The following is a 27,720-nucleotide window of genomic DNA, read 5'->3' as shown; positions in this document are numbered from 1 at the left end:
TTTGAATTGGTAAATTTGAAGCTTAAATACAAATATTTTTCTGAGTTATACATTTCCCCCTTCCAAATAAAATGAGATTAAATTCAACATCAACTCAAGTACAATGAAAAACATAAACCTAGTAATATTAAATGAGAGATACTTAAAAACCAGATATGGAGCAAAACTCCCACATTGTACCAATTCAGTGGATCCCTGAGTAGTACTGTATTAAACTACTATTATTCAAGCAGTCAGAATATTATTATGTCTGCTTATTACACCCTTGACTGAACAAAAAACGCAGCAATCTAAATCTAACAATACCTGTAAAAATTTCCTTTAATAATACAGCTTGTTATTAAGGTGCAAAACATGTATCAATAGATTTGTGTAACTGATCTTTTTTAAAAATTGATGTAGTGTATGCACATGTTTGGCTGCACTAGTGTCACTGAATTTGTAAAACAAAATCAAAACAAAAAATCAAATTTTACTGTGGCAGGTTTGAACCATGAATCTATTTGCGTTTTATACATCCCAATGACAGCTATGCCCTGATAAATGAAAAGAACTGAATATAATCTAGTATAGAAATGGATTATAAAATAAACATAATTGGAAATTTTATTTCATTCTAAAACTGTAATAGCTTCAATTGCATTTAGATTACTGCACTTACCAAATAATCAAATATGGAAAGAAAGCAAAACCAGCTGCAGGATCATTCAAAATGCCAACAAGCAGTGGATCTGCAATTGTGTTTTCTCCCCCTTATAGCACTGTATTCCCTTGTTCTCAGAGACAAACTGGGTGAGGTAATATCTTGTACTGGACAAACAAAAGTTGGTCCAATACAAAACATTACCTCACTCAGTTTGTCTCTGTAATGCTGTGGAACCAGAACAGCTATAGCACTGCAAATACTTTGTTCTCCTCAGAACAACCAGGAAAGAATGCTGGGTATCTCGTATATTCATCAACATCTCCAAGAAATTGGGCCTCTGTCTATCCAAGTGAGGGCTTGGGATCCTGAATCATGACTTTGTTGTGTTTCATAAATATCCAAAGATAGTTTTAAGAGATCTGTTCCTATTAGTTATGTGATATCTTGAGGTCTCAGCAACATGTTTTTGGCTAGTTGCCATTTCAGATATTCAGAGATTAGAGCTCTCTTTGGTCTGAGGAGGCCTAGTCTGTGCCCAGTTGTGCCAAGTGTTAGTTCCTTCAATAGTGAATGTTGCCTCAGATGGCACTAGTAAAGCTCATGGCTACAATTGTGACTCAATGCACCCTTGTATTCATACCCTATGCACTATTGTAATAATCTTTGTAGAAAATATGCCTTGTGATGTTTCATCTGAAAATTAATAACTCGCTGGTCAATAATATCATGGTGAATTGTATGTAGCAACAGTATATGTAAAGTTATGAATTCCCCCTGTATGATGTTGGTAACATATGTTCAAAACCACTTAGCCCTAATGAGGTGGGAGTGATTAAGTAGGTCTAGCTTAAAGAAAGGAACGCGTGTTTACCTCCATTTACATATAAGTAGTACACAGAGTCCTTGAGACAGCAAGAGGGAGACAAACCAAATCTGCATTTCAGCATACATGGAGAGAAGAAAGAGTATGGGGGCACCTTCACCTCAGATTCTGTGTCACTTTCCAGACACTGAGTTCTGGATCTGGATCTGAGCTTCCTTGTTCTCCTTCACCTTTAAATATTGAATTCTCCTATGATGTATGTACATTGTTTTTTCTGACTCTGTATTCAGTATTATGAATATTATCTTTATAATTAATATTCCTAAGTATACATATTAGATATACTTACAAAGTTTAAATGAAGTGGAAAAATGTGAAATATAAAATGCATAAATCCTTTTATCTCAACTATATTGATAAAAAACAAACATACAAGTTGCACTTTTTTGCTTGTACGATAACAAAAAATAATAGTAAATATTTGTAAAGGATCATGAACCCTAAATAGTTCCTTTTCAAAAGTGTACCTTACCTTTTTTACTAGAAATGATCTGTTTATTAACTGACTACCAAAAAAAAAAAAAAGAACATATCCACAATTTTCTCCAGAGATTTTATTGCTAAGCAGTTTTGCAAGCATATGGAAATGAGAACTCAGTTGAAATTACCTTAATAACCAAATCAAATTTCTGGTGTAAATCCCTGTTTATTGGCTTTAGGAGACTGAGTACAGCTGTTGTAAGATTCATACAGAAGTATTGTGGATAATCCTCAGGAGTCCCTGCAAAAAGATATTGAGGTTTGAAAACATAATTGAGAGATATAAGTACTGTGAGTAACAGCTTTATTTAAACAGTATATTTACTTCACTCATTAACCAACAAACGAATAAAATAAAATTCAATTAGTAAAGGGGTAAAAAGATCATGCAGTATATGAGAAAGAAAGAACAGATCTTGCACAAAACTAATAAAAATAGAATAATTTCTTTTGTAACGTTCAAAAGTTGAAAAACAGCTGTTTTCACATTTTTTAAATAAATTTGAGAATTTATAGTCAGTGTTCATGAAAGAGCATCTAATAGCACTGGTTCGAATAAAGCTTACAGAAGGCAATTATTGACCATGTCACTAAAACATCATCACTTATGACTTTGAACATTCTGTTTGTTCCCTTTATGAGAGGAGACTATCAGGTATGCCAAATGGTGTGTCTGATTGTGTCACTGAAATCTGTGCAAAAAGGGAATACATGGACTTCATTCCTCTGCATGGAAAGAGGTCTCAGTAAAGTTCATGGCAGCATCTCCCTTCACATTCCCTCAGGCTTTGCTTAGGTCCTCTTATACTGGTTGGTATTACCACAGGAAGGGTTGGACCATAGAAGGAACAAGCAGGCAGGTCCAGAGTGGCAGATGTACATTTTTTCCTTCTGCTCCCCATCAGAATTCTCTGTGGATATGTATACAGCCAAAAGCTGTTTACATTTCCATACCCCACTCGCAGGGTGAGGATTCCCCTTAACAGGGAGAAGGGGCACTAGTGTAGCACTCAACTGCAGAAACCTTGAGAGCATAACTCTGTTGAAGCTGTGCTCCAGAGAATAAGCAACTCAGAGCCATTGTGAAGGCACAGGAGTTCAGATTGTCCCAGCTTTCTGTTCATCTCATATTAAACCCCATTTTCCAAAGGTATGACACAGAAGTCTCCTTTTTAGTCATCTCCCAGAGGTTTTCCCTGACCAAGTCCTATGACTATTTGAGATGAGAACAACTATTCACCTGTGAGTAAGCTGAGAGCAAACATGTTTGTTTCACTTGTGGTGGACATAATCAATTTTAGCCCAGTTCCTAAGAGATAGCACTTACACCTAAACAAATATTTCAGTTTACTACTGAATAACAATGTTTGAATATTGCACTCCATTATTTTATTTACTGAACACCATCAATATACTTAGTACTGTACAAAACAGAGTGAAGAGTCACTCAAAAGAGTGATTTTCCATTTTTAAAAGGTATTTTAGAATGGTAGGCTCAGATAAACAAAAGAAGAAAATATCTCACTGCTGGACTCAGTAAACAACTGCTAAGTGATAGGTTAGGCCCATTGTGCAAAGATTTACACATGTACTTAACTTTATGCACTGTAAGAAGTCCCATTAACTTCACTGGGATACTCAAAGTGCATAAAGGTGACCATGTGCAGGTCTGTAAATTGGTGCAGACACAATATAATGGAGTCATTTTCTACTTACAGAGTTTTTGCTTTTAGGATTTAGAAAAAAAAAGAAGAGGTATGCAGAGGTGAAAAGGATGAGGTAAAAAAGATAGTACTTGAATTACAGCTTTGGCAGCATACAAAGACAGCACTTTTTCACCACAGATTACCAAGTGCTCCAGAAAAGTTTATTATGGGAGTACTGCACATATTGCTGAAGGGATTAACAACAAAATTATTGGTAATCTTTGCCTCTGTTAAGTGACACTGTACAGACCCATACACAGTGGTGATCTACAGGCTTTATTGTACAGGAAATTATGTTTCTCCAAAAGCTAAAACCTATTGCAGAACTAGAATTTTGCAGGTGCCCTGGGCTCCATTATAGAAATTCTACCCTTTTAAGAGCCTTGCCGCAGGGAGCGAAAGCTATCAACTCTGACAGTGTCTAAAAAAACTCAATGTACGAGCTAAAATCTACCCTGATCATCTTTGTTATGGTATATATCTTGTACTGAATAGGCACTTTCATCTATGTCAAAAAGAGAGGGAGAGAGTGAATAGCAAGAATGCTGTATTCTACTTTATAGAAGTATCCAGAAAAAATCAGTTGCTCCCAATGCTAGCAACAAAACTACAAAAAATATTTAATGGAAAACAGTGTACACAAGAGTTAAATGTTTAATTCACAGGAGATGGACATAATATATGTAAAATATTATACACATACCTGTGTACACATATATATACACTCACCCACAAACAAAACAGGTATTGATATAATACATTATAAAAGATTTGATTTGTTCGAGATGGCCATAGTACTCAACAGTGGTGAGAAACTAACACCTTTTACTGGCCATTTTAAACAAGTTATGATAAAAACTTCACATCATACTACCATGCACTGTATCTTGTATATACTACATATATCAGTTACTTGAGAGTGTATATATATAATTTTAAGTATCTAAAATATTTATATTTATAGTATTCATAAATGGATTATTGACTAGATCCCTCTGTGAAAGGTGTGGCGGTGCTCTTTAATAACTATTATCACTGTATCTGTATTTGTCACTAGTAAGGTATTTCCATACCATATATGAAAATAGATATTTCATCCTAGAGGTGTGTCTGGAGAGCAAAGACTGTGAAAATATCAGAGCCAGCCTTAAGGGCACTAGCCCAGTCTCCAGTGTAGCCCCAAACTCTTTACAACAGAAGTCAGGGCATCCACCATACACATGAGAAAGAACTAGACTGGAAGAGAAACAGAGGCTCAGAGACACACAGGAGGATGTATTTTCAACGCTCTCTCTGAGCAGTTCAACCACTTGGGGACTGGAACTCTGGGTGACAGCCTCCATAACACAACCATGTCAATGTAACAGACCTGACTGAGTTTGGCACCTGTAAGCTTCCCTTTGGACACAGAAACAGCATCTTCAAAACAAACTATTAGTTATTCATCTACCCAACATTATAAAGCACCTGGAGCAAAGGGTAAAAATAATAAAGGCTTATATTTTCAATATATGAATATTTCCTCTTATCAAACCCTTAATGTTTTCTTTGCATGCTTTGGTACATTTCATACAGTCTAATTACCTCTGTCCCTGTGCTGGGAGCAGCAGACTGTCCTGCTAGCAGCATGCTCCCTCTGTCTCTGTGGGTCTTCTTGCTTCCCTGACAGGACCTAGTTATGCACTGGCCACTCACACTTAATCCCCTTCCTTTTATAGGACTGGGGTCTTATTGGTCTTATTCCAGTTTAGGATCCTCCTTTGATCCTATATTGAACCTTGGGAAGAGTACATCATTCTCAGCTGGAGGGGAGCCAAGGAAGGTGTATCCCACAATAAACAGCTCTCCCATTGTTTCCTCGTGGAGTCTTATCTGTGTGATTATTTTGCTTTTCCTGCTTTGTTACTTTAGAACCCTTTTGACATTAAACAATCACACACTATATTAATAAAAAAAGATATTTCCAATTTTTCACACAAGACTCATATAAAGGTCAAGTTTATAAACCTAAGCCATTTTCTGTTTTAAAAAGAATGCCTAAAGTTAAGCTCCTATACCAATATTTAAATATCTACAAATAGTAGCCTGATTTTCAAAAGTGCTGAACCTCTAGCAGGTCTGGGTGTTCAGCAGATAATAACTGATAGGTTGCTCTAGGCACAGAAGGCGGAATGTTAGGTTTGAAGCTTAGACAGATGAAAGATGATGAATGGAGGAAGCAAAGGGATTTAATGCAGAATGCACAAGTGTCCCTGAGGGAAAACAAGACCAAAGATATATGATAGAAGGGGAGGAAAATGATGTTGGACATGGTAAGTAAGGATGAGGAGCTTGAACCAATAGTTTCTACAATGGTTGCTGCAAAGGGGACAGTAAAGAGAGGGTGAATTTTGGAGGAATTAAACGGGAAGAAGCAAGGAAGGACTTTGAGAGCAGCTAGCTATATGGAGAAGGAGAAAGAAGAGCTTTTGCCAGATCTTGAGATTTTATTGTAAGTCTTGTGACATTTGTTGTGTTTTTCTAAAAACTCCATCTACTGGAAGGAACAGACTGTTTGAAAATCTCAGCAGGTTTCTAGATCCCATGATTGTGGAGGAAAGTTTAAAATCATGAAGCAAGTGCACCATAATGGCTCAGAAACCAGAAGAGAATTAAAAAAAACACTTTTTTTAATCATGATTTTAAAGCAAGTATTATGACTTTTTTAGGGCTTGATTCATGTATTGGAATGCTTGGATTTGGTAATACTGAAGAAGAGTCTACAATTTTATAAAATGCTTATAAAATACATAGTTATAAAAGTATCAGCGGGGAAGAAATACCTATGATCTTGTTTCTCCTCTCATTTACACTGGAGTAATAGTAGTATACTCAGGGGAGCTATCTTGGTATAAAGGTTATGTAAGTGCGGATAATCTGATTGTATACACCACCAGTGGAGATTTATTATAATGTATGTTTCTCTAGGTGAAAACAGACAGTACAAAAATTAAGTTTCATTTATGATGAATTATGGGTCCTTTTTGACAGTCGTGAAAGTAGTGTTTAACCTGATGGTGGGGCATTGCCCTTAAGCATCCCCTTGTGTCCTGCTGGCTTGCTGCCCTTCTGTCCCCTCTCCCCAGCTCTCCTCCTGGACCTAGCTTGTACTTTAAACAGTCACTCTACCTCACTTTAACCCAGGAGCCTTCCAGGTCTCCTGCAGCTGGATTGTACATTAGATCAGCTCCAGGGACTCAACCAGCTTCTCCTCCTGCTGGCCCCTCTCCCCCAGTCAGTCTCTTTACCTTCATACTTGGGAGGCTTCAGCAGTCCAACCTCCTCCTGGTGGTATTAATCTTCTATGAGGGAGAAGGCAGCATATATGGTGGTCCACTTCCCAAAGCTCATTCCAATTAGCTGGAAGAGAGGGGAGCCTTGTTCCATATACTCTGCAAGGCTCCTGGTCCTGGGCCATTAAGGAAACAGTAATACTTTTCTCCCCAAACCACTACTTATTCCTAGAACCCCTTCCCTCTCTAGTCTTCGGTCTCCTAGTTCCTAGGTCCTTGCATACCTCCCAAAATCTTAAAGGGAACATACCACGGAACAAGGTTCACTGACCCCTAGGCATTACTATGCTTAAGAGGGCAGACTACCCCCATCAAAATCCTATGCAGGCTTTATCTGAAATCCTTATATACTACATGAATACTTCAAAAGTGTTTTCATTATTGGCATACGTGAATGTGCAGTTAGTATGTCATTTGGTACTTCTAGGTATATAGAGAAACTAAGAATTCTTCAATAATAGTTTAAATTATGTAATCATTTATAATGCTGCCAACGTGCAATACTATATATTGCATGGGTGGCCAAACTTACTGACCCTCCGAGCCACATACAACAATCTTCAGAAGTTGGAGAGCCGGGGAGCACCTGACAGGGCTCGGGACTTCGGCTCCACGTGAGGTGCCTACTGGGACTCGGAGTTTCAGCCCCACAGGAGGTGCATGCCAAGGCTCAGGGCCTCTGCCCAGCAGGGGATGCCTGCCAGGACTCAGGGCTTCAGCCCCACTCTTGATGAAGCCCAGAGCCTAGCAGATGCATCCCACAGGGCTGAAGCTCCTAGGCCCCCCTCTCTGCTTGGCAGAAGCCCATATCCCACCACCCCGCTGCAAGACAGAGGTCCCAAACTCCCCCCTCTCCCCCCAAGTCTGGTAGGTGGAGAATGGAGGAACATGGGAGGGACTGTGAGCAGCACTGTTACAATAAAGGAGCTGCATGTGGCTCACAAGCTACAGTTTGGCCTTCCCTGATCTATTGGAAACCAGCTGACCATATAATTTATTCATTTATCTTATTAAAGATAGACCTGATTGAAAAAAATGCGTTAGGCAGGAGTAAAATTATTCCTTAGCTACACACAGTTTGGGTCAGTGGGTATATGTAGACCTATCATGTCTACTGAAATATGGTTCGATTCCTGAAAGTCAATGAATATAAAATGTTTCCAAGTGTCAGGTTTTCAAATGTCAGGATACCAGATGCTATGCAATCAGAAATCCAGCATTACAGTGCTGTAGACTTTAGTTCTGTAGGCTTTAGCCTTTACCCTAGGGTGGGTCAGCTAGTTTGATTTAAAAGCTCCCTTAAATTCTGGTCAAAAGCTTGTGTGTGGGACTGAGAAGAGATTTGGGAGCAACACCCAAGTAACAGCCCAGGTTAAATCTGTAGTAAAACCATACGCTAAAGCAAGAGGACTTAAGAATCACATGCTTCTCTGAGAGAAAATTGTCTCTTAATAACTCTTAGTTCTAACTGGAAAATTAGGTGATTTTTTATTTGAACACAATAACTTGGATAATGGTCAGAGTGACCTAACTGCAGACTGTAACTCAAGCTGTCATGGTGCAAATGTAGGACTGTAACTCAATAGACCACAAGAAAAAACGTAGGAAATTTATAAAATGTTCAATTATTATCTAATTAGTAAAACATAGCATATTCTCTCAATTCATAGTACAGTACTTCTAGTTTAAGTAATTTATAACACTAACATGAAATCTCACAATGTCTATGTGGGAGATGTACATTTTGGTTTACAGTGGAGGAAATCCCATGTGATGAGAAACAGCTGAAAGGAAGGACTAACAGATAATTCATTTCAATTATATGTTTGAAATAGTGCTAAAAAAAACTTAGCATATCAGCCTGCATTCTCATAGATCTTACTAAATTTGCTCAATAAGCCACTTCCACTCCTTTCCAGATGAAGGCTCTCTAATTCACCAGTGTATATCATTGTGCTTCTTGTGAACTTATTTAAAATACCCAGTAGCAGAGTTTGCAAGCTGTACCAGCATACCAGCAAAAGGCACATTTAAGACCTAAAAAGGTTCCTTTTTGAAGACAAAAGCAAAAATAAAGACTACTACTAAAATTACTGTTTTATTCCCCCCTCCTTAGAGACTTAAAATAGGGTCTACTTTTGTGTGCTTTATTATGTTTCAGTGGTAAGCTATCTTCCCATTATAAGTTTGAATTTTAAAACTGCACCACCCCACTCTTCTTTCTTCCCCAAAAGTCATCTGATAGTTATAAAAGCAAACTGCATGGGACATCTGTGTTTCTGTGAACCCTATAATCTCTTAGTTCCCACAAAGATGGATCAGAGGAATATCACAGAGGGGAGTATGCCCTTGGACTTTGTATGTTGTGGGGAGGGCAGGTTTGGCTGGGGATGGCACTTTTTCCTATCAGCCCATGGAAAAATTGGGGAAACTTGTTCCTATCTGTCCAAAAGGGAGAGGGAGAGTGTTAAATGACACAGTGTAAGTCCCCCACAATAAAGAAAGAGGGGGTGTCTCCATGAACTCCTTCTTGAACTGCATTCATCCAGGGCCAGAGGAGACCATGGACAATGAAGACAATCTGATGCAAGGGAGGAAAAGAGGCAGGCTACAACCTTAAATACAACAAAATAAAGAGTAAGTGTATGACACCAAGACGACACCAAATGTCACTGTGCAGAAAAGTTCAAATTTAGCTTTGAGAGGAAACTCACCCTAGTTGCCATCCCCTGACAATTTTGACACTGCACTACGAAGTTTTGTCAACCATTCTCCCTATCTGATACAGTTATGCTGGCAAAACCCCCAGGTGCAGAGGTGCTGGAACAATTTGTAGAGTGAGGGTGCTGAGAGCCATTTAACCAAACTGTGAACCCTGCATAGGATGGAAGCCACCTCCAGCACCGCTAGTTCCTGCACCTATGCCCCAATGTGGACATAGTTATGCAGAAATCAAGTGCTTTTGTGGGCCTACCTAATGTCATTCAAGGAAGCAGTGTTATTATGCCGACAAAACTCCTGTCGGAAGAAGCTACATTAACAATATGGGACTCAGTATATCTGTACCAGAAAAGCATTTGTAATGTAGACAAAGACTTAGTTTGTGTTTGTGCCTGTGAATAAGAGCCAAGGATTACTATTATTATCTTCCCTAGCTATTCCTCAGCAGAATTGGAACACAGTCTAACTGAGGGTGTGGATAAGCATCTTCCATATTTTCCTTCCTTGACTGCTTCCTTATTTTCACTGGATGAAGCATAAGATTGTCAATCTAATCTAAATAAATAACAATATAGTTAACAATCCAAAATGGAATAAAATACCAGAACTGCAATAAAAATGTTGTCGAGTAGAACAATATCTACCAACTACAACATGAATCTTTCATTGTGATTCAGCTTTCCCACTTAGTCTCTCCCTGATCCTAATACAATGACTGACTATGAATGATAGCAAGATTAGCAGATACCAACCAAGTAGGATGGAATAGAGGATGTGTGGTCGATCAGAAGGAGGCTGGATGTTTTTGTCCTGATCTATAGCTTCTATTGGTGGAGTGACATTGATGGGGTTCACTCGTGTCTGAAATGAAAATTAGGGAAATTAGAGCGGATAAATTACAAAGTCTGCTTGCAGTTCTTCAGATTTAGTACAAAAACATTTTGCTACAGTGGACATTTACTTGAATGCCAAAGAAATAATGTGCATGCATGTAAATATATAGTGCAATAATAAGGACAGATCTTTTGTGCAATGTAAAATTAACTATGCAAAACTAAAAACTATGTCTCTATTGTGTTTTTCTTTAAAGAAACTATATTATCTTAAAAATAATATATCCTGATAAAGTCCCTAATTCTGCAAATATGTACATACTTAACTTTACTACTGTGAGTAGTCCCATTGATATGGGATTATCCACAGTAATCAAGTTAAGTGTTTGCAAGACCAAAGTCAAAAATAATACTTTCATCAATATCATGTCAGATATTAATTAGCTTCTAAATTATTGCTGTTGAACACATTAATACTTCAAAATATGCAGAAAATTAATACAAACTCATTTTGTGAAACATTATGAATTCAAATGCCAACAATATGAAAAATGTGTGTGCCCAGAACAAAATTCAAACCAACGCTTAGGTACCATGATGCGAGCATTTGAAATATTTCTGATGGACAGATATTTCCTTGTAATAAAGTCATTTATATTATCCAGAGACACAGTGGCCTAGTGAACTGACCACAGGAGTGGAATGTAGGCACTCCCAAGTTCCACTCCTGAGTCTCACAACATGTTATTCAATCTTCGTTGACTCTGTTTCCTCATCTGTAAAATGTGAACAGTAATATTTAGTTATACCAGAGAATTATTCTCAAGATTAGCTAAAGACTTCAGTGCTTAAAATGGCAAAAATATAATATAGTGAAAACCTAGCTGGGTCATTGAGAGGAGCACTTTAAGCATCTTTTCTATCACGCAAGCTACTTCTCTCTACTTCCTGGACACCACAATAACAGCTTCCACAATAGAACTCTACAGACAACCACATACAAGAAACCCACGGATCAGACATCTACATTCCTAGATCCTGTGCGCCCCAAACACACCAAGAAATCTTATCTACAGCCAGGCACTCAGATACCACAGAGTATTTTCCAAAGACAAAGTCCGGGATATACACCTTAACACATTTAACACAACCATTACTGAACAAGGACACTCCACCAGAGAAGTAGATTGCATCATGTAATGGGCCACCCAAACATCCCTAGAGAACCTTCCTCAATACAGAAATAAAACCCGCTCTGACAGCACACCCATAATTGTTACCTACCACCCCACACTGGGACCCATAAAAGATATAATCAAACTACTACAACACATATACAATGGGGACCCCATTCTGAACAAAATCTTTCCTTAACCTCCACTTCTGCCCTTCAGATAACCCCCCAACTCTTCCAAGCACATCATCAGAAATAAGCTCCCCACAGACCAGGGCAGATCAACTCAAAGCAGCACCAGACTCTGCCAAAACAACAGATGTAAAACCTGCAGACATATCTCCATTGCAACAATGTTCAACACACCCCTACAAAACATTTTTTTAAGATCCATGGATCCTACATATGCCAATCACATGTAGTGTACCTCATCCAGTGCATTAAATGCCTCAAAAACAACTATGTGGGTGAAACCAGAAAATCACTATGCTCCCAAATGAACTCTCACAGGAAAATGATAGAAGATAAAAACACCACATCACCTATGGGAGACCACTTCTCACAAAGTGAAAAGACCGAGTACTACTTGTGGCACCTTAGAGACTAACAAATTTATTTGAGCATAAGCTTTCATGGGCTAAAGCCCACTTCATCAAATGCATGCAGTGGAAAATACAGTAGGAAGTGTGTGTGTGTGTGTGTATCTCTATCTATCTATCTATACACACCTCTACCCCAATAGAACACGACCCAATATAGCATGAATTCGGATATAACGCAGTAAAATAGCAGGGGGAGGCGGGACCTTTAAAGTGACACCCGAGCCCCGCTGCTTTACCGCGTTATATCCAAATTCGTCTGGAGCCCTGGGCCCTTTAAATCACCACCCGAGCCCGGCTGCAGGAGCCCCGGGGCTCCAGCAGCCAGGCTCAGGAGGTGATTTAAAAGGCCAGAGGCTCTGGCCACTGCAGGGAGCCCCGCACCCTTTAAATCCCCACCTAAGTCCAGCTGCCAGAGCTCCAGCGGTGATTTACAGGGCCCACAGCTCCCCACAGACGCTGGAGCACCGGGACCTTTAAATCCCTGCCAGGGCTCTGGCAGCCAGGCTCAGGCAGTGATTCAAAGGGACTGGGGATCCCGCAGTAGCTGGAGCACCGGGCCCTTTAAATCACTGCTGGGGAAGCCGGCCCAACCCAAAATATGGTGATCAGTTATACCCTGAGCATGTGGGCACGACCTACCATCCAGACATCTGAGAAAGAATTTTCTGTAGTAACTCAGAGCCCTCCCCATCTACTGTTCTGTCACCAGCCATTGGAGATATTTTCTGCTAGCATTCGCAGAACAGATATTTGCTGCTAGCAGTTGCATTTTGCTGGGACACCAGGAGTTCCATTCCTCGACATGAAGAGCAGCTCTATGTGGCTTGAAAACTTGTCTCTCTCACTAACAGAATTTGGTCCAATAAAAGTTATTTCCTCACCCACCTTGTCTCTATAGGAACCTGGGACCAACATGGCTACAACTACACTGATCCCAGATGATGATTTACTCCCTCTCATCCTCACTTGAGACTTTCTTTCAGACCATGTGACAGCAATAGCAACAGCAGATATGCTGGGGGGCAGTGAGAGGCATGTAACTAACTTATCTGGGGAAGCAGAACTTGCATTTTTGCTAGAGATGGACCTCTTAAGGCTGCTGTAACTCACTCATGAATAATGACGTGAGCAATCCCATTGATTTCAATGGAACTAATCATTTGCTTAAGTGTTTGCAGGATCAAGCCCTATGTTATGCTGTTAATTAGTTTCAATTAAAAATCAGAAGTCATTATTTCCTTAGGAAGCAAAGAAAACTGGAATGAATATGTTTCAGTGACATATGGGACGGTACCTGCACTAACTTTTCTCCAACCTAAATTCCCACTGAATTTCAACTGAATACAATATTCTTAATTTCCTGTGTTAACTTGTGTATCTTTATTGAGCATGGCATTCCAGCTATAGAAAAGAACTAGGAATTCTGTACAAAGATGGCTTTAAGTCTGTGACATGTCATTAAGTTGCATATGGTTCCCTCTCGTTCTACTTACTGTCATTATAAATTACTTACTGGTTGCTCTGACATTAAATTGAGAGGTTCTATAGCTGTCTCTTAGTCTCAAAAAGATGGTAAGGACCACTCTGCCTGTATAAATAGATCATAATAAAGCACTTTGAAATTCACAAAGATGAAGGCTCTATAACCATTTACGACATCCTTATAGATAGTACAGTAATATATTTAAGGTTGCCGGACAGTTTCCATTATAAGACACTGTTTTCAGTTGTCTAAAACTTTGCCAAACTTTAACCATGCAGTGTGAAATTTTCTATGCCTTGGCACCTGCCTCAGGCTGAATTTTCGGGAAAAAATCAATCAGCAAAAAAGAATCTGGTCAATTCTGAAAACAAGGTTAAGGAAAACAAATAATTACCATAAAAACTCATTCATAAGCTGAATTTTTTTAGTAAAAAAGGGAAGCACCAGAGAAGGGGGTTGGCTTATGAATGGGTATAGGGAAGGAAATGTGGGACACATCTCCTCCCCCCAAAAGAGGTAGCACAGCCAACAGAGCTAGAAGGGAAGAAGCAGGGCCAGAGTCTCTCCACCTCTGGCCAAGCTGTTCTCCCCCCAACCTCCAAAGCAGCTGCAGCTCCGGCTGGCTGCAGCAATGCTGCTCCCCCAGAGCAGGCTGTGAGCACACTGCCTGGCCCGCCAGAGCACGCTGTGGCCGTGCCACCCAGCCCAGCTTGCTGGAACACGCTGCGGCGGCGCCTCCCGGTCTGGCCCACCAGAGCAGGCCGCAGCCGTGCTGCCCAGCCTGCCGGAGCAGCTACAGCCAGGCCAGAGACATCCTCCCCTGGCCCTCCCCAGATAACGTGGGAAGGGATGGGATGGGGAGAGTGTGGGGGTCCCAGGCTAGGGGTGGGGTTATGCGGGGGGTGGTCACAGGGGTTACTCCCCTAAGCCCTAGCTTCTCCCCCCAAAAAAAATTTCTCCACCAGTTGCTGTCCCAGCCCATCAGGGTAAGCAGCTGGTGCACCGGGACACTTTGCTTACTTAGGTTTACCTCCGTGCCTGTGGACGCGAGGTAAACAAACCATCTGAGCCCGCCAGCAGCTTATCCTGACGGCCCGGGAGCCAAAGTTTGCTGACCACTGAATTATAGGATCAGCTTATGAATGGGTCATAAAAATTTTCCATTTTTACTTATCCATCTTGGGGGGGGGGTCAGCTTATAAACAAACTGGCTTATGATTGAGTATACACAGTACATTCTTTTTCTCATGTTAAATAAATCTCCCCATTTTTTCTGAGATTCATAGATTTTAAGGTCAAAGGGGACCATTAGGATCATCTAATTGGACATCCAGCGTAAGACAAGTTAAAGAACCACACACACTAATTTCTGCATTGAGTAAGGATAGAAGCTAATTCTCCAGGACAGCACTCAACTACTTAAACCACAAGACCATTCTTCTCCTGCAATCCCCTGCCTCATTAGTTATACATCTTCCATCTTCTGTAACAAATGAGGCAGGGGATGCTACAGACAACAGCTACATTAACTACACATCCAAGACTCATCCTGTGAACTCAGTGAGGCAGGATCCTGGGTAAAAATTAATTAAAGACAATACAATAATGCACATAGAGAAGTTATTAAGCAACCTTAATTATAGCAATTCCTAATTCCTGAGTGCATGACTTCTCAACATTGATGCTATTTTAATATAGCTTTTTGTATGCATGAATATATACTGGTTGCCTTTAGGGCAACAATACTGGGGAGGTTGGGAGGGAAGTGAATATGTTCTGAAATTCTGTTATGATGCACAAAGTCAAAACCCTGAGGGCAATACATACAACACAAGGGAATTTTTTTAACCAAGCATGATCCTGTTTTTAACATTGCTATTGTCATTGGAGAGAGTGAAACTATTTTTTATTGACTTTTAGATTTTTTCCCATATTCTATACACATAAGGTCTTTAGTGCATAACGACTTCCCCATACAGGTTAGATAAGTTAGTGTGAGCTCTCACAGTGCATTACCTGTGCATACTACATTTGTAATGGTTAGAATGACATATTGTTTTAGATAGTTAACATTATTTTAATATAAATCCTTGACCTGTATTTACATAATCTCTAATTTTCTTCTTTTATGCAGCATTTGGTTTTTGCTCTAATAATTTATATAACCCCAAAGCATCATGCTATAAATAATCTAGTATTCCAGGAAAGTTTTACAAGATCCTGCCAAACCTTAAACAACTTCTGAAACATTCAAGGTCACAGCCTGAATAAACTATTGAAGATTTTCATGTTTTCGTTGTTGAAATTCAGTTCTTAAAAAAATACATTGCTTTCACATAAAGAAACCTTTTAATCAATTACTCTTCAGTGGGTAGTCATCCAAAAAGGTCATCCTTTCAAGGAAAGTCCTAATTGTTTGCTAGCTACAAGGGCAAACACTGGGAAACTTTGCCTGTGCTGTTTGCCAATATACAGAATTTTCATACAAACTCATTGAATACACAACCTGAAAGAAAACAAGCACACTCAATAAAGACTAAGTTGTTTATCAGTGTCAAAAAAATTACACTTAATTCCCTAACCAATAAAGAGTATGTATCCTACAAAAGAAAGAAAGCTGGCCTACTTCTTTCAAGCTCTGCTGTACTGTGTAAGATTTAAGTGAAAGGTGAGTTTCCTTAAAATTTTTACTGTGAATGAAGGAGAGAGTTAACAAGTCACAAAATACTATAAAATCCAAATTTGCAATATATGGCTACTTGTTTACAGAGATCAAGTTTCTTTCAGGGCTACCATATGAAAAAAACATGTCAAGAGAACAAAAGACAGAGGAACAGAATGTCCCTGCCCCTTGTGCAGTGAGCAGGAACAAGAAGCACAGAGACTGGTCCATCCCTGAGGGCTCACATCATCCCAAAGGGCTCAGGAAGAAAAGAGTAAGCTGAGGTCATCCTAAGAGAAGGCTTCCACACTTCCTTGTGTGCACAAGGGAATCTGGAAGGGATTGTGCATCAAAGAGGTACAGAACCCTTCATAAACTCCCTCTGGGGCAATATGACTTCACATTCACACCATCCCCTAATGTGCCTTAATTTGACACTTTAGCTGATAGCTAAAATGGTAGTTTAAACTCACAAGGTTAAGAGTTTTAGTTAATCACACACACAAAAAATACTTATTCAAACCTAATCTAATCCCTCAAGTCTACATAATTGGTTGGAAATCAAACAAAAACAGGAATTTGTGCAAGATTTTTGTTAGTTTGTGCTATCAGATCAGCTGTAAATGCTAGAAGAAAAGCCTCCCACACAATGGGCCAGATCCTGGCCCACTACTCTGTCCCCTTTGTGCTTCTCCTACACTGCAAGGTCAGACTGTCCAAACATGTCCATTGGTGCTTGCCCCGATGCAGGTGCACACCAAGGTAAAACAGGTGCAGTGTTCTTTAGCAATCTCTGGGCAAGAGAAAGAAGGGAAAAAATACAGGCATGGTTTTTTAGAAGGCAGGCAGATGAGGAAGGGAAGATAGATATTTTAGCATTTTGGCTTCTCATCCCAGCCAGAATATGGAATGAATATATATGCCTGAAAATACCGTAATAATGAATGGCATTTTTTTTTCAAACTTAAAGCAATATTTACTTTTTGATTGACACAACCCTAATTGAATACAATATTCAACATTTGAAAAGGACTGCATGTGTGAAACTCAGTCAGCAAATTTAGCATAGCTGAACATAATTAAAATGCCATAATAAAAGGAAAAATTATTTATTCATGATGAAGTTCATATTTCATAAGGATTTTATAATTGGAGTGTGTATAGGTGTCATATGTGTGTCAGTTTTTTAAAAAACTTTGTACTAAACAACTTTTAACATGCAGCTAGAGATTAGATTTGTCATCATAAAGACAAACTGGAATTAAGGTATATACACCTCTACATCGATACAACGCTGTCCTTGGGAGCCAAAACATTTTACTGCATTATAGGTGCAACCGCGTTATATCGAACTTGCTTTGATCCATTGGAGTGCACAGCCCCGTCCACCCAGAGCACGGCTTTACCGCGTTATATCCGAATTTATGTTATATCGGGTCGCATTGTATTTTTAATGGTAAGAGTAATTAACCATTAAAACAATTTACCAAGTGTCATAGTAGATTCTCCCCCCTCTGACCATTTTTAATTCCAGATCGGATTTTTTTTAATAAAAGATATGCTCCAGGAATTATATTGGGGAAGTTCTATGGCCTGTGCTATATGGGAGGTCAGTAGATAATCACAATTGTCCCTTCTGGTGTTAGAGTCTATAAATCTATTACTTAAAATATGATAATCCATTAAAAATTCCTAATTTAAAAAGTAAAGCTTATTTGATTAAAAACTGAAAGTAAAACTGAGTTATTTGTCCTTTGTTATTGTAGTCATCATGATTTACACTTAGTTTATGCTTACTTATTTAAATAGGCAATATTTTCAGCTCTAAACTCCCCCTTATTGGTTGCTCTCATCAAAAGATCCTAGATAAATCTTATCTCATGTTCCACATCTGAAGTCGCTTTCAAACCTTGGGAATTTTTGCATTTTTTTTTCTTTGGTAGCAGTCCTTCATGGATCTTCGTAAGATATTAGGAACAATGACTTTGAGCTTAAATCTCTAGGAAAAGACTCCCTCAGAGAGAGAGAGAGAGAGTGTGTTGAGAATAGTCACACACAAAAAACTGCTGATAAAAAAGACGGTTACTCACCTTTGTAACTGTTGTTCTTCGAGATGTGTTGCTCATATCCATTCCAGTAGGTGTGCACGCGCCGCGTGCACGTTCGTCGGAGACTTTTACCCTAGCAACACTCTGTGGGCCGGCAGGGCGCCCCCTGGAGCAGCGCCGCCATGGTGCCGGTTATATACCCCTGCCGGCCAGCCGCTCCTCAGTTCCTTCTTGCTGGCTACTCCGACAGTGGGGAAGGAGGGCGGGTGTGGAATGGATATGAGCAACACATCTCGAAGAACAACAGTTACAAAGGTGAGTAACCGTCTTTTCTTCTTCGAGTGCTTGCTCATATCCATTCTAGTAGGTGATTCCCAAGCCTTACCTAGGCGGTGGGGTCGGAGTGAGACATTGCGGAATGTAAGATCGCTGAGCCAAAGGCGGCATCGTCTCTCGATTGCGCAACGAGCGCATAGTGAGATGTGAACATATGCACCGACGACCAGGTAGCTGCGCGGCATATCTCCTGGATGGGAATGTGTGCCAGGAAGGCGGTCGACGAGGCTTGAGCCCGAGTAGAGTGGGCGGTGAGATGGCCAATCGGGATGTGGGCCAAGTCATAGCACGTCCGGATACAGGACATTACCCATGATGACAGCCTCTGAGAAGATATAGGCATACCTTTCATACGCTCCGCCACTGCTATAAATAACTGGGGCAAGCGTCTGAAGGGTTTTGTCCTCTGGATGTAAAAGGCGAGGGCTCGGTGGACATCCAGGGTGTGAAGCTGTTGGTCCCTGCATGATGCGTGCGGCTTCGGGAAGAAGACTGGTAGAAAAATATCTTGATTAATATGGAAGGCAGAGACCACCTTGGGAAGAAAAGCCGGGTGTGGGGTAGCTGTACCTTATCTTTGTGGAAGATCGTATATGCGGGGTCTGCCATTAAAGCACGGAGCTCCGAAACCCGTCTGGCCGATGTGATAGCTACCAGGAAGGCCATCTTCCAGGACAGGTACAGCAGCGAGCAAGTGGCTAACGGCTCAAAGGGTGGGGCCGTGAGCCGAGTCAGGACAAGGTTGAGATCCCAGGTAGGGGAAGGAGGCTTAACCAGTGGGTAGAGGCGCTCCAAGCCCTTAAGGAACCTCAAAACTATCGGGTGAGAAAAGGTGGAACTGTTCAACTCCCCCGGATGGAAGGTGGAAACTGCGGCTAAATTCACCCTTATTGAAGAGAGTGCCAAGCCTTGTTCCTTGAGGTACCACAAGTAGTCCAGGACAATAGGGACCGAAACGGCCTCAGGAACTAGGGAACGCTGTGTGCACCAAAGAGAAAACCGCTTCCACTTGGCGAGGTATGTCACCCTCGTGGAGGGTTTTCTGCTTCCCAAAAGGAACCTGGGCAGAGCAGTGGAGCTCAGATTGGTTCAGCCAGACAGTAGCCATGCTGTCAGGTGCAGGGACTGCAGGTCTGGGTGGTGAAGCCTGCCGAAGTCCTGCGTTATAAGATCCGGGCACAGTGGCAGTGGTATCTGAGTCGTTAGGGATAGGTCGAGCAGCATGGAATACCAGTGCTGCCTCGGCCATGCCGGAGCGATTAGGATCAGCCTGTCCCTGTCCCTGCAGAGCTTGAGCAGGACTCTGTGGACTAGGGGAAAGGGTGGAAAGGCATAGAGAAGACGTCCTTTCCAGGGGATCAGGAACACATCCGACAGAGAGCCTGGGGAGCGGCCCTGAAGGGAGCAGAACACCTGGCATTTCCTGTTCTCCCTGGAGGCAAATAGGTCTATCTGGGGAAAGCCCCACTTCCGGAATAGAGAAAGAAGGATGTCCGGATGGATGGACCATTCGTGGGACAGGAAGGACCTGCTCAAGTGATCCGCGAGAGAGTTCTGGACTCCCGGAAGGAAGGAGGCTACGAGGTCTATCGAGTGGGCTATACAGAAGTCCCACAGTCACATTGCCTCTTGGCAAAGGGGGGAAGACCATGTGCCTCCTTGTTTGTTTATGTAATACATGGCCGTTGTGTTGTCCGTGAAAATTGCAACACAATGGCCCTGTAGATGGTGTTGGAAGGTCTGGCACGCCAATCGGACCGCTCTCAGTTCGCGGACATTGTTATGCAGACTCAGTTCTTGCAAGGACCAAAGGCCCTGGGTGTGAAGGTGCCCTAGGTGTGCACCCCAGCCCAGGGATGAAGCGTCCATCGTTAGAGACACCAAAGGCTGCGGTGGGTGGAACGGGCGACTGGCACACACCAGGGAGGGTGTCAGCCACCAGTTGAGGGAGTCCAGCACTTTTGGTGGGATCGCGACTATCATGTCCAGGGCATCCCTGCGCGGACAATAAACTGAGGCAAGCCACGTCTGGAGAGGGTGCATGCGGAGTCTTGCGTGCTTCGTCATAAAAGTGCACGCAGCCATGTGGCCGAGTAGAGTGAGGGTGGTACGGACAGAGGTTGTTGGGAAGGCTTGTAGCCCCTGGATGAGGGAGACTATAGCCTGGAACCTCTGTGGAGGTAGACTGGCCGTTGCAAGATTCGAGTCCAGCATGGCCCTGATGAATTCTATTCTCTGCGCAGGAAGCAGAATGGATTTGTCTAGGTTGAGGATCAGACCTAGATGGGAGAACAGGTCCTTGATGACGTTTACGTGTGCAGTAACCTGAGCCTCGGAGGTCCCTCGAATAAGCCAGTTGTCGAGATATGGGAAAACATGGATTTGACGGCGACGGAGGTAGGCGGCAACTACCACCATACACTTTGTGAACACTCGAGGGGCTGAGGAGAGGCCGAAGGGAAGGACCGCAAATTGGTAGTGTTGACGATTTATCACGAAGCGAAGGAACCTTCTGTGTGGGGAGTAAATCGCGATATGAAAATATGCGTCCTTCATGTCGAGAGCAGCGTACCAATCTCTGGGATCCAGGGATGGTATAATGTTTCCCAGGGATACCATGCGGAACTTGAACTTCGTGATGAACTCGTTCAGAGCTCGCAGGTCCAGGATGGGCCGGAGGCCCCCTTTCGCCTTGGGAATTAGGAAGTATCTGGAATAGAACCTTCTTCCCCTTAGGTCCTCTGGAACCTCCTCTATAGCTCCCAAAGCAAGGAGCCTCGAAATTTCCTGCAGAAGGAGTTGCTTGTGAGAGGGGTCCCTGAAGAGGGACGGGGACGGAGGGTGGGAAGGAGGGGACGAAATAAACTGAAGACGGTAGCCACACTCCACCGTGCTGAGAACCCAGCGGTCCGATGTTAGCTGGGACCATGCGGGGAAGAATGCGGCAAGGCGGTTGGCGAACTGAAAAGGATCCTGGGAGGTAATTGGTACAGTGCTCTCGGGCGCACCCTCAAAAGTTTGGCTTCGGTCCCGCCGGTGGTTTGGTGGGGCCGGAGTTATTACCCCCTTATGGGCCAGACTGGCGTCTCCAGGAAGTATGGCCTCTCCTTCTGGAGAAGTCCTGTCTTGGCCGAGGTGGGGGATAAGGGCGCTGGGGTTGTGAGCGGAAAGATCGCCTCTGAGTCTGCGGCGTATGCATTCCCAGCGAACGCATGATCACGCGGTTGTCCTTCAAACTCTGAAGGCGAGGATCCGTCTTTTGGGAAAAAAGGCCCTGACCGTCAAAGGGTAGGTCCTGTATGGTATACTGCAGCTCGGGTGGCAGACCTGACGCTTGCAGCCACGATATGCGCCACATAGCAATCCCAGAGGTGACAGTTCGAGCTGCTGAATCAGCGGCATCTAACGAGGCCTGGAGGGAGGTCCTTGCAACTTTTTTCCCTTCCTCCAGAAGAGCTGAGAACTCCTGGCGGGAATCCTGCGGGACTAGCTCTACAAATTTCCCTATTGCCTCCCAGGTGTTATAATTGTATCTACTCAAGAGGGCTTGCTGATTCGCCACTCTGAGCTGGAGGCCTGACGTGGAGTAGATCTTCCGTCCCAACAAGTCCATGCGCCTGGCCTCCCTTGATCTGGCCATGGCGCTCTCGTTCGTTGACGGATTGGACTACTAACGAACAAGGAGGAGGGTGTACGTATAGGTATTCGTACCCCTTGGATGGAACCATATATTTGCGTTCGACCCCCTTGGCTGTAGGTGGTACGGATGCCGGGGTTTGCCAGATTGTATCTGCCCGAGCCTGTACGGTGCGAATAAAGGGGAGGGTCACCCTTGTCGGAGCCTCCGCCGATAGGTATAGGTATTCGTACCCCTTGGATGGAACCATATATTTGCGTTCGACCCCCTTGGCTGTAGGTGGTACGGATGCCGGGGTTTGCCAGATTGTATCTGCCTGTATGGTGCGAATAAAGGGGAGGGCCACCCTTGTCGGAGCCTGTCATAAACAAATAGCTAAGGGTTAATGTTCTTTTACCTGTAAAGGTTTAACACAGGGAACCTGAAACACCTGACCAGAGGACCAATCAAGAAACAAGACTTTTTCAAATCTGGGTGGAGGGAAGTTTTGGGTGTGAGTTCTTTGTTCTTTGTCTTGTGTCTGTGCCCTCTCGGCTCTGAGAGTGATTTTTCTATCTCCTGGCTTTCTAATCTGCTGTTTCCAAGTTGTAAGTACAAGGATAGTAAGACAATAGGTTTATATTGTTTTTTTTGTATTTACATGTGTGTAGTTGCTGGAATGTTTTAAATTGTATTCTTTTTGGATAAGGCTGTTTATTCATTTTCTTTTAAGCAATTGACCCTGTATATTGTCAACTTGATACAGAGCCTATTTTTAATGTCCTTTTTTCTTTCTTTTTATATAAAGCTTTCTTTTTAAGACCTGTTGGAGTTTTTCTTTAGCAGAGAATCTCCTAGGGTCGTCCAGGGAGGGGAGCCTGGGAGGAAGTAACAAGGAAATAAGGGGAGGGGGTTATTTCCCTTTGTTGTAAGACTCAAGGCATCTGAGTCTGGGGGTCCCCAGGGAAGGTTTTGGGGAGACCACAGTGAGCTAGGCACTGTATAATTCTTAGCTGGTGGCAGCGGTACCAGATCCAAGCTGGTAACTAAGCTTGCAGGTTTTCATGCTAACACCCATATTTTGGACGCTAAGGTCCAGATCTGGGAAGAAATGTTATGACAGAGCCTCCGCCGATAGTATGGTGACCACTGGGTCTTCCACTTCAGGAACTTCCTCCACGGGAAGGTTTATGTTAAGAGCGAAGGTCGATTGGGGGAGGTCCAGATGTGGCCGTCCCCGCTACTGCCTCATCTGGTGAGGAAGAGGAAGAGACCCCGGGGACCAATGGATCTTGAAGTGACTCCTGGTCCTGTGGAACGTCCTGGGGTGGTTCTTGCAAGTCCGAGACCTGCGCTGGGAGATGTTCTGTACCCGCTGGAGGAGGTCTGCTCACCGTGGCCTCTGGCGCCCTATGTTCGGAAGGGCCAGAGCACGGAGGCGGATGTGGGGCACCTTGGCTCTGATGGTAGGCCCAAGGTGTCCAAAAGGCCCACTGATGAGAGTTCTGCTGATTGTCTGATTCCCCATAGGATGCCGACCCGGCATGGGAGGAGATTGATGGCTGATGAGATGGCCATGGCGGGGCGGAGACTGTGAGGTGATGGTCCCTGCATCCACTGGAACCGTCCCTACGCGGTGTCGGGGAGCGGTGCCGAGAGCCTCAATGGTGCCGAGATTGCGACCGGGACCTGCAACCAGCGCGGTGCCGGGAGGTCGACCGGTGCCGGGAATCATCGTGCCGAGATCGGCTGCGGGAAGCATGGTGCCGCGAGTGATGATGAGATCTGGAACGGTGCCGGTAGTACCTGGACGGCGACCGGGACCTCGAGCGGTACCGCGAGTACGACCTGTACTGCGACGGGAACGGTACCGGGACTGCGAGCGGCCATGGGACCGAGATCGATGGCGGGACCGTGAGCATCTGCGGGACCTGGACTGGGACCGAGAGCGACGAAGTCCCATGGTACCAGGTGAAGAAGGTCTTACAAGTGCCGGCTTGCCTGTGGATTGAGGGACCCGCACTGGCAGTGCCGGGGGTCGAGGCAGCTCAGGCTCCGTTAAGGCGATCAGGTCCTGTGCCGTGGAGAACTTCTCCGGAGTGGAGGGCACGACAAGCTCAACCACGGCCCATGCCGGGGAGCTGGTAGGCACCGGACTCGACGGCTCTTCCGAGGCCGGAATCAATGGTGCGGTGGAAGTCGGTGCCGCGGCAGATGGCAGTGCCGGGCAGTCCAGCCTGGCTAAGCGCTCTGACTGCGGTGCGGATATAGCAGCCGCAGGAGGATGGCGCTTCTTGCTCAAAGGTGAGAGTGAGCGGTGCCAGGCAGAAGCTGGTGCCAGAGAAGGTCGGTGACTTGGAGTCTTCACTGAAGAGGTACACTCCGGTGCCGACGAAGCAGTTGTTCTCAGTGCCGATGCTGAGGACTGGGGAGTCAGAGCCGCCTCCATCAATAACTGCTTGAGGCGAACATCCCGCTCTTTTTTAGTTCGGGGCTTAAAAGCCTTACAGATACGGCACTTTATCTGTCAAATGAGCCTCGCCCAAGCACTTAAGGCAGGCGTCGTGCGGGTCACCAGTGGGCATCGGCCTATGACAGACCGCGCACGGTTTGAAGCCCGATGAGCCGGGCATGAGCCTGGTACCGGGGTCGAGGAAGGGGCTAACCCCCAATCCCGTTAAACTATCTACAATACACCAAACAAAACTACTAAATAATAATAACTAACTACAGTTGAAAGATCGAACTATATACAATATAAGAGAAGACGAGTGAATCGCTAGGGAGGTGGAGAACAGCAAGCTGCGCTCCACAGTTCCAACGACCGACACGGGCGGTAAGAAGGAACTGAGGAGCGGTGGGCCGGCAGAGGTATATAACCGGCGCCATGGCGGCGCCACTCCAGGGGGCACCCTGCCGGCCCACCGAGTGTTGCTAGGGTAAAAGTCTCCGACAAACGTGCACGCGGTGTGCGCACACCTACTGGAATGGATATGAGCAAGCACTCGAAGAAGAACTTTGATTTCTGCTGAGAATAACTAGACATGGAGAAGCAAGACAAAAACAGCTCTGTCCAATTTTAAGTACCTTCATACTAGGAACAAGCTCCTTCCTTCACATGCAAATTTGGACCTGATTCTCCTCTCAGGTCATGTCTACACAGTAAAAGCCATACATTGGCTAGCTTACCCAAGTGAGGCATCAGCACGGGTAGTGTAAACATAGCATGGACCTGGGCACACACTCGCCTCATTAGCTTGTCTGAAGCCCACACTGAGTTATTTTCACTGCTATTGTTACCTGCACTAGTTGGATTCAAGTTAGCTCAGCTAGGCTAAACCAGCCACAGTTTTTTCCTGAGTAGACTAGAACTGCATGACATTTTCCTGATGAATAGTTTATTGATGAAAAATGCAGTTCTGACTGACCTAAAGCTATCTGCAAATTTAACATAAATAATTTCAGCCATTCACAAAACAGCAAAGAGGGGGAGGAAGGGTGATGCTACTGCCACTTTTCATGCCTTATAACCTTTAGCCCAGTGATTAGGGCACTCCCCTGGAATGTGCAAGATCCAGGTTTGAATCCCCCTTTTTTATGCATTGAAATTTCCAATTTCAGATTAAGTTCAAGGTGAACTGATTTTCCACCCAATTTTTCAGAGCTTCCACCAACTGCTCTAGTGTAGCCATATCCTTACTTCCAGCAGTGTGCATCAGAGGTACTTCATCTAAAGTCAATGGAATGAAACCATTATGTGGTAAATGAAAGAATAATTGTGCTGTATATATATGACTTTACAGTAATTTCCCCAGAATACAGCAATTTTATCATTACCAAAGTAGGAAATATGTTAATAGCAACCATTATATGACTTTAAAATCTCCCAAGCCTCTAATATGTAATTCAGTAGCCTAACTTATCTCAGAATCTATCACTCTATGCATTGTCTATTTGCTACTTGATAATTACGTTTAAAAAAATCAAACAACAAAAACGTATCCACCATTATCTGACAGTAGCACTGTCCAGTGATGTAATGGCTATTTAAAGTCTGCTAGACTGTCTGCATCACATACAAAGTTATATTGAATGAACGGAAGAGAACAAGGGCATTGTTAGTGGAAATCACATATTCTCATCTTGTATCAGACTAATAAAGCTCCAAGTTCCCAGAGGCTTTTTAAACTGCACAGTCTGTTTCATGTTTGTTTCTATAAACCAAACTGCATTTGCTAGCAGAAACAAAGAAAAATTAACACCACACATTTCCTCTGAAAGGTATGAACTATTATTTCACACTCTTTCTCCTCTCTTCCCCCACCTCACAACCTTTTGTCTTTCTCCTTTTGTGAATATTGGGAATTCTGCACGCCAGAGACTAAAAAGTGAAAAGTCAGTTAATTTACAGAATAATTGGGCATTCTGTATTCAGTCCACAAAACCCCAAGGAAAGATTAATCTGAGACAGAAAACACAGTAGTGGAGGCTGATGACATCTGAAAATATGTAGATAAGAAACTACACAGTGCCTGTTGAGTCTATCTATGCCCTTATACTATACTCTTCGCCACATTATCTGATTACTATAGGGTAGAAGTGCGCAAAATATTTGCTGCAGCCCTCAACCACACTCAAGCATGGCCTAAGATTGAGGCCTAATATGTTCTATAAACAGAATAGAAGAATATTCATGCAGTATTAACCATAACACCTATATAAACATCCTCTCCGGCTAACTAACTTGTTTATATCATCAATCCTTTGTCTTTTAACAACAATTACCTCAGGAATCTCCATTTTATCTTTAGGTTTGGAGAGGTTTCTAGGGTCAAGGGGCTGGATAGATAGGAAGAGAGAATCTTGCTGGGGAAGAAGGGGCCATGCTCCCTTTAGAAGTTACAGCTTCTATATCTGAAACATACAAGCAAACCAGCAGGGGTTGGTCCACTTCGAACAGCTGCAAAATGAAATGTGGAGTTTGATTCACTATTGCTATCACAAACCAAGCCCAGCAAAGTTTCATTCAGGTCTCTTGGCCAAGAATGTTCACCACAGTGTTGGATGAAAATATGGTTTACTTCAGTTTTATTATTTAGGTATTTAAAATTTCATGTAAGTTGACAAATGATGATTTTGGCCCAGCCCAAAGGTCTAAATCCTGACATGCACAGGAGGAACGGCCATATCTCAATCAC

General features: G+C 43.0%; 1 protein-coding gene across 2 annotated transcripts in view; it reads right to left on the bottom strand.

Annotated features, from left to right (window-relative positions):
- Window positions 1-27,720, bottom strand: part of PCDH15 (protocadherin related 15) — a 1,406,570-nt gene that overhangs the window by 395,467 nt on the left and 983,383 nt on the right. For both annotated transcript variants that reach the window (XM_050959272.1, XM_050959271.1), the window contains 2 exons: window positions 10,521-10,629; window positions 2,138-2,250 (listed from right to left, as the gene is read on the bottom strand). In XM_050959272.1, the coding sequence (XP_050815229.1) occupies window positions 2,138-2,250; window positions 10,521-10,629 (222 nt within the window). The remainder of the gene's footprint in view (window positions 1-2,137; window positions 2,251-10,520; window positions 10,630-27,720) is intronic.

This window comes from Gopherus flavomarginatus, chromosome 6 (genome assembly GCF_025201925.1).
Source record: "Gopherus flavomarginatus isolate rGopFla2 chromosome 6, rGopFla2.mat.asm, whole genome shotgun sequence".
In the NCBI taxonomy this organism is placed as follows: domain Eukaryota; kingdom Metazoa; phylum Chordata; order Testudines; family Testudinidae; genus Gopherus; species Gopherus flavomarginatus.
The sequence above is the reverse complement of the archived record's forward strand: the minus strand, read 5'-3'. Positions and strand labels throughout refer to the sequence as shown.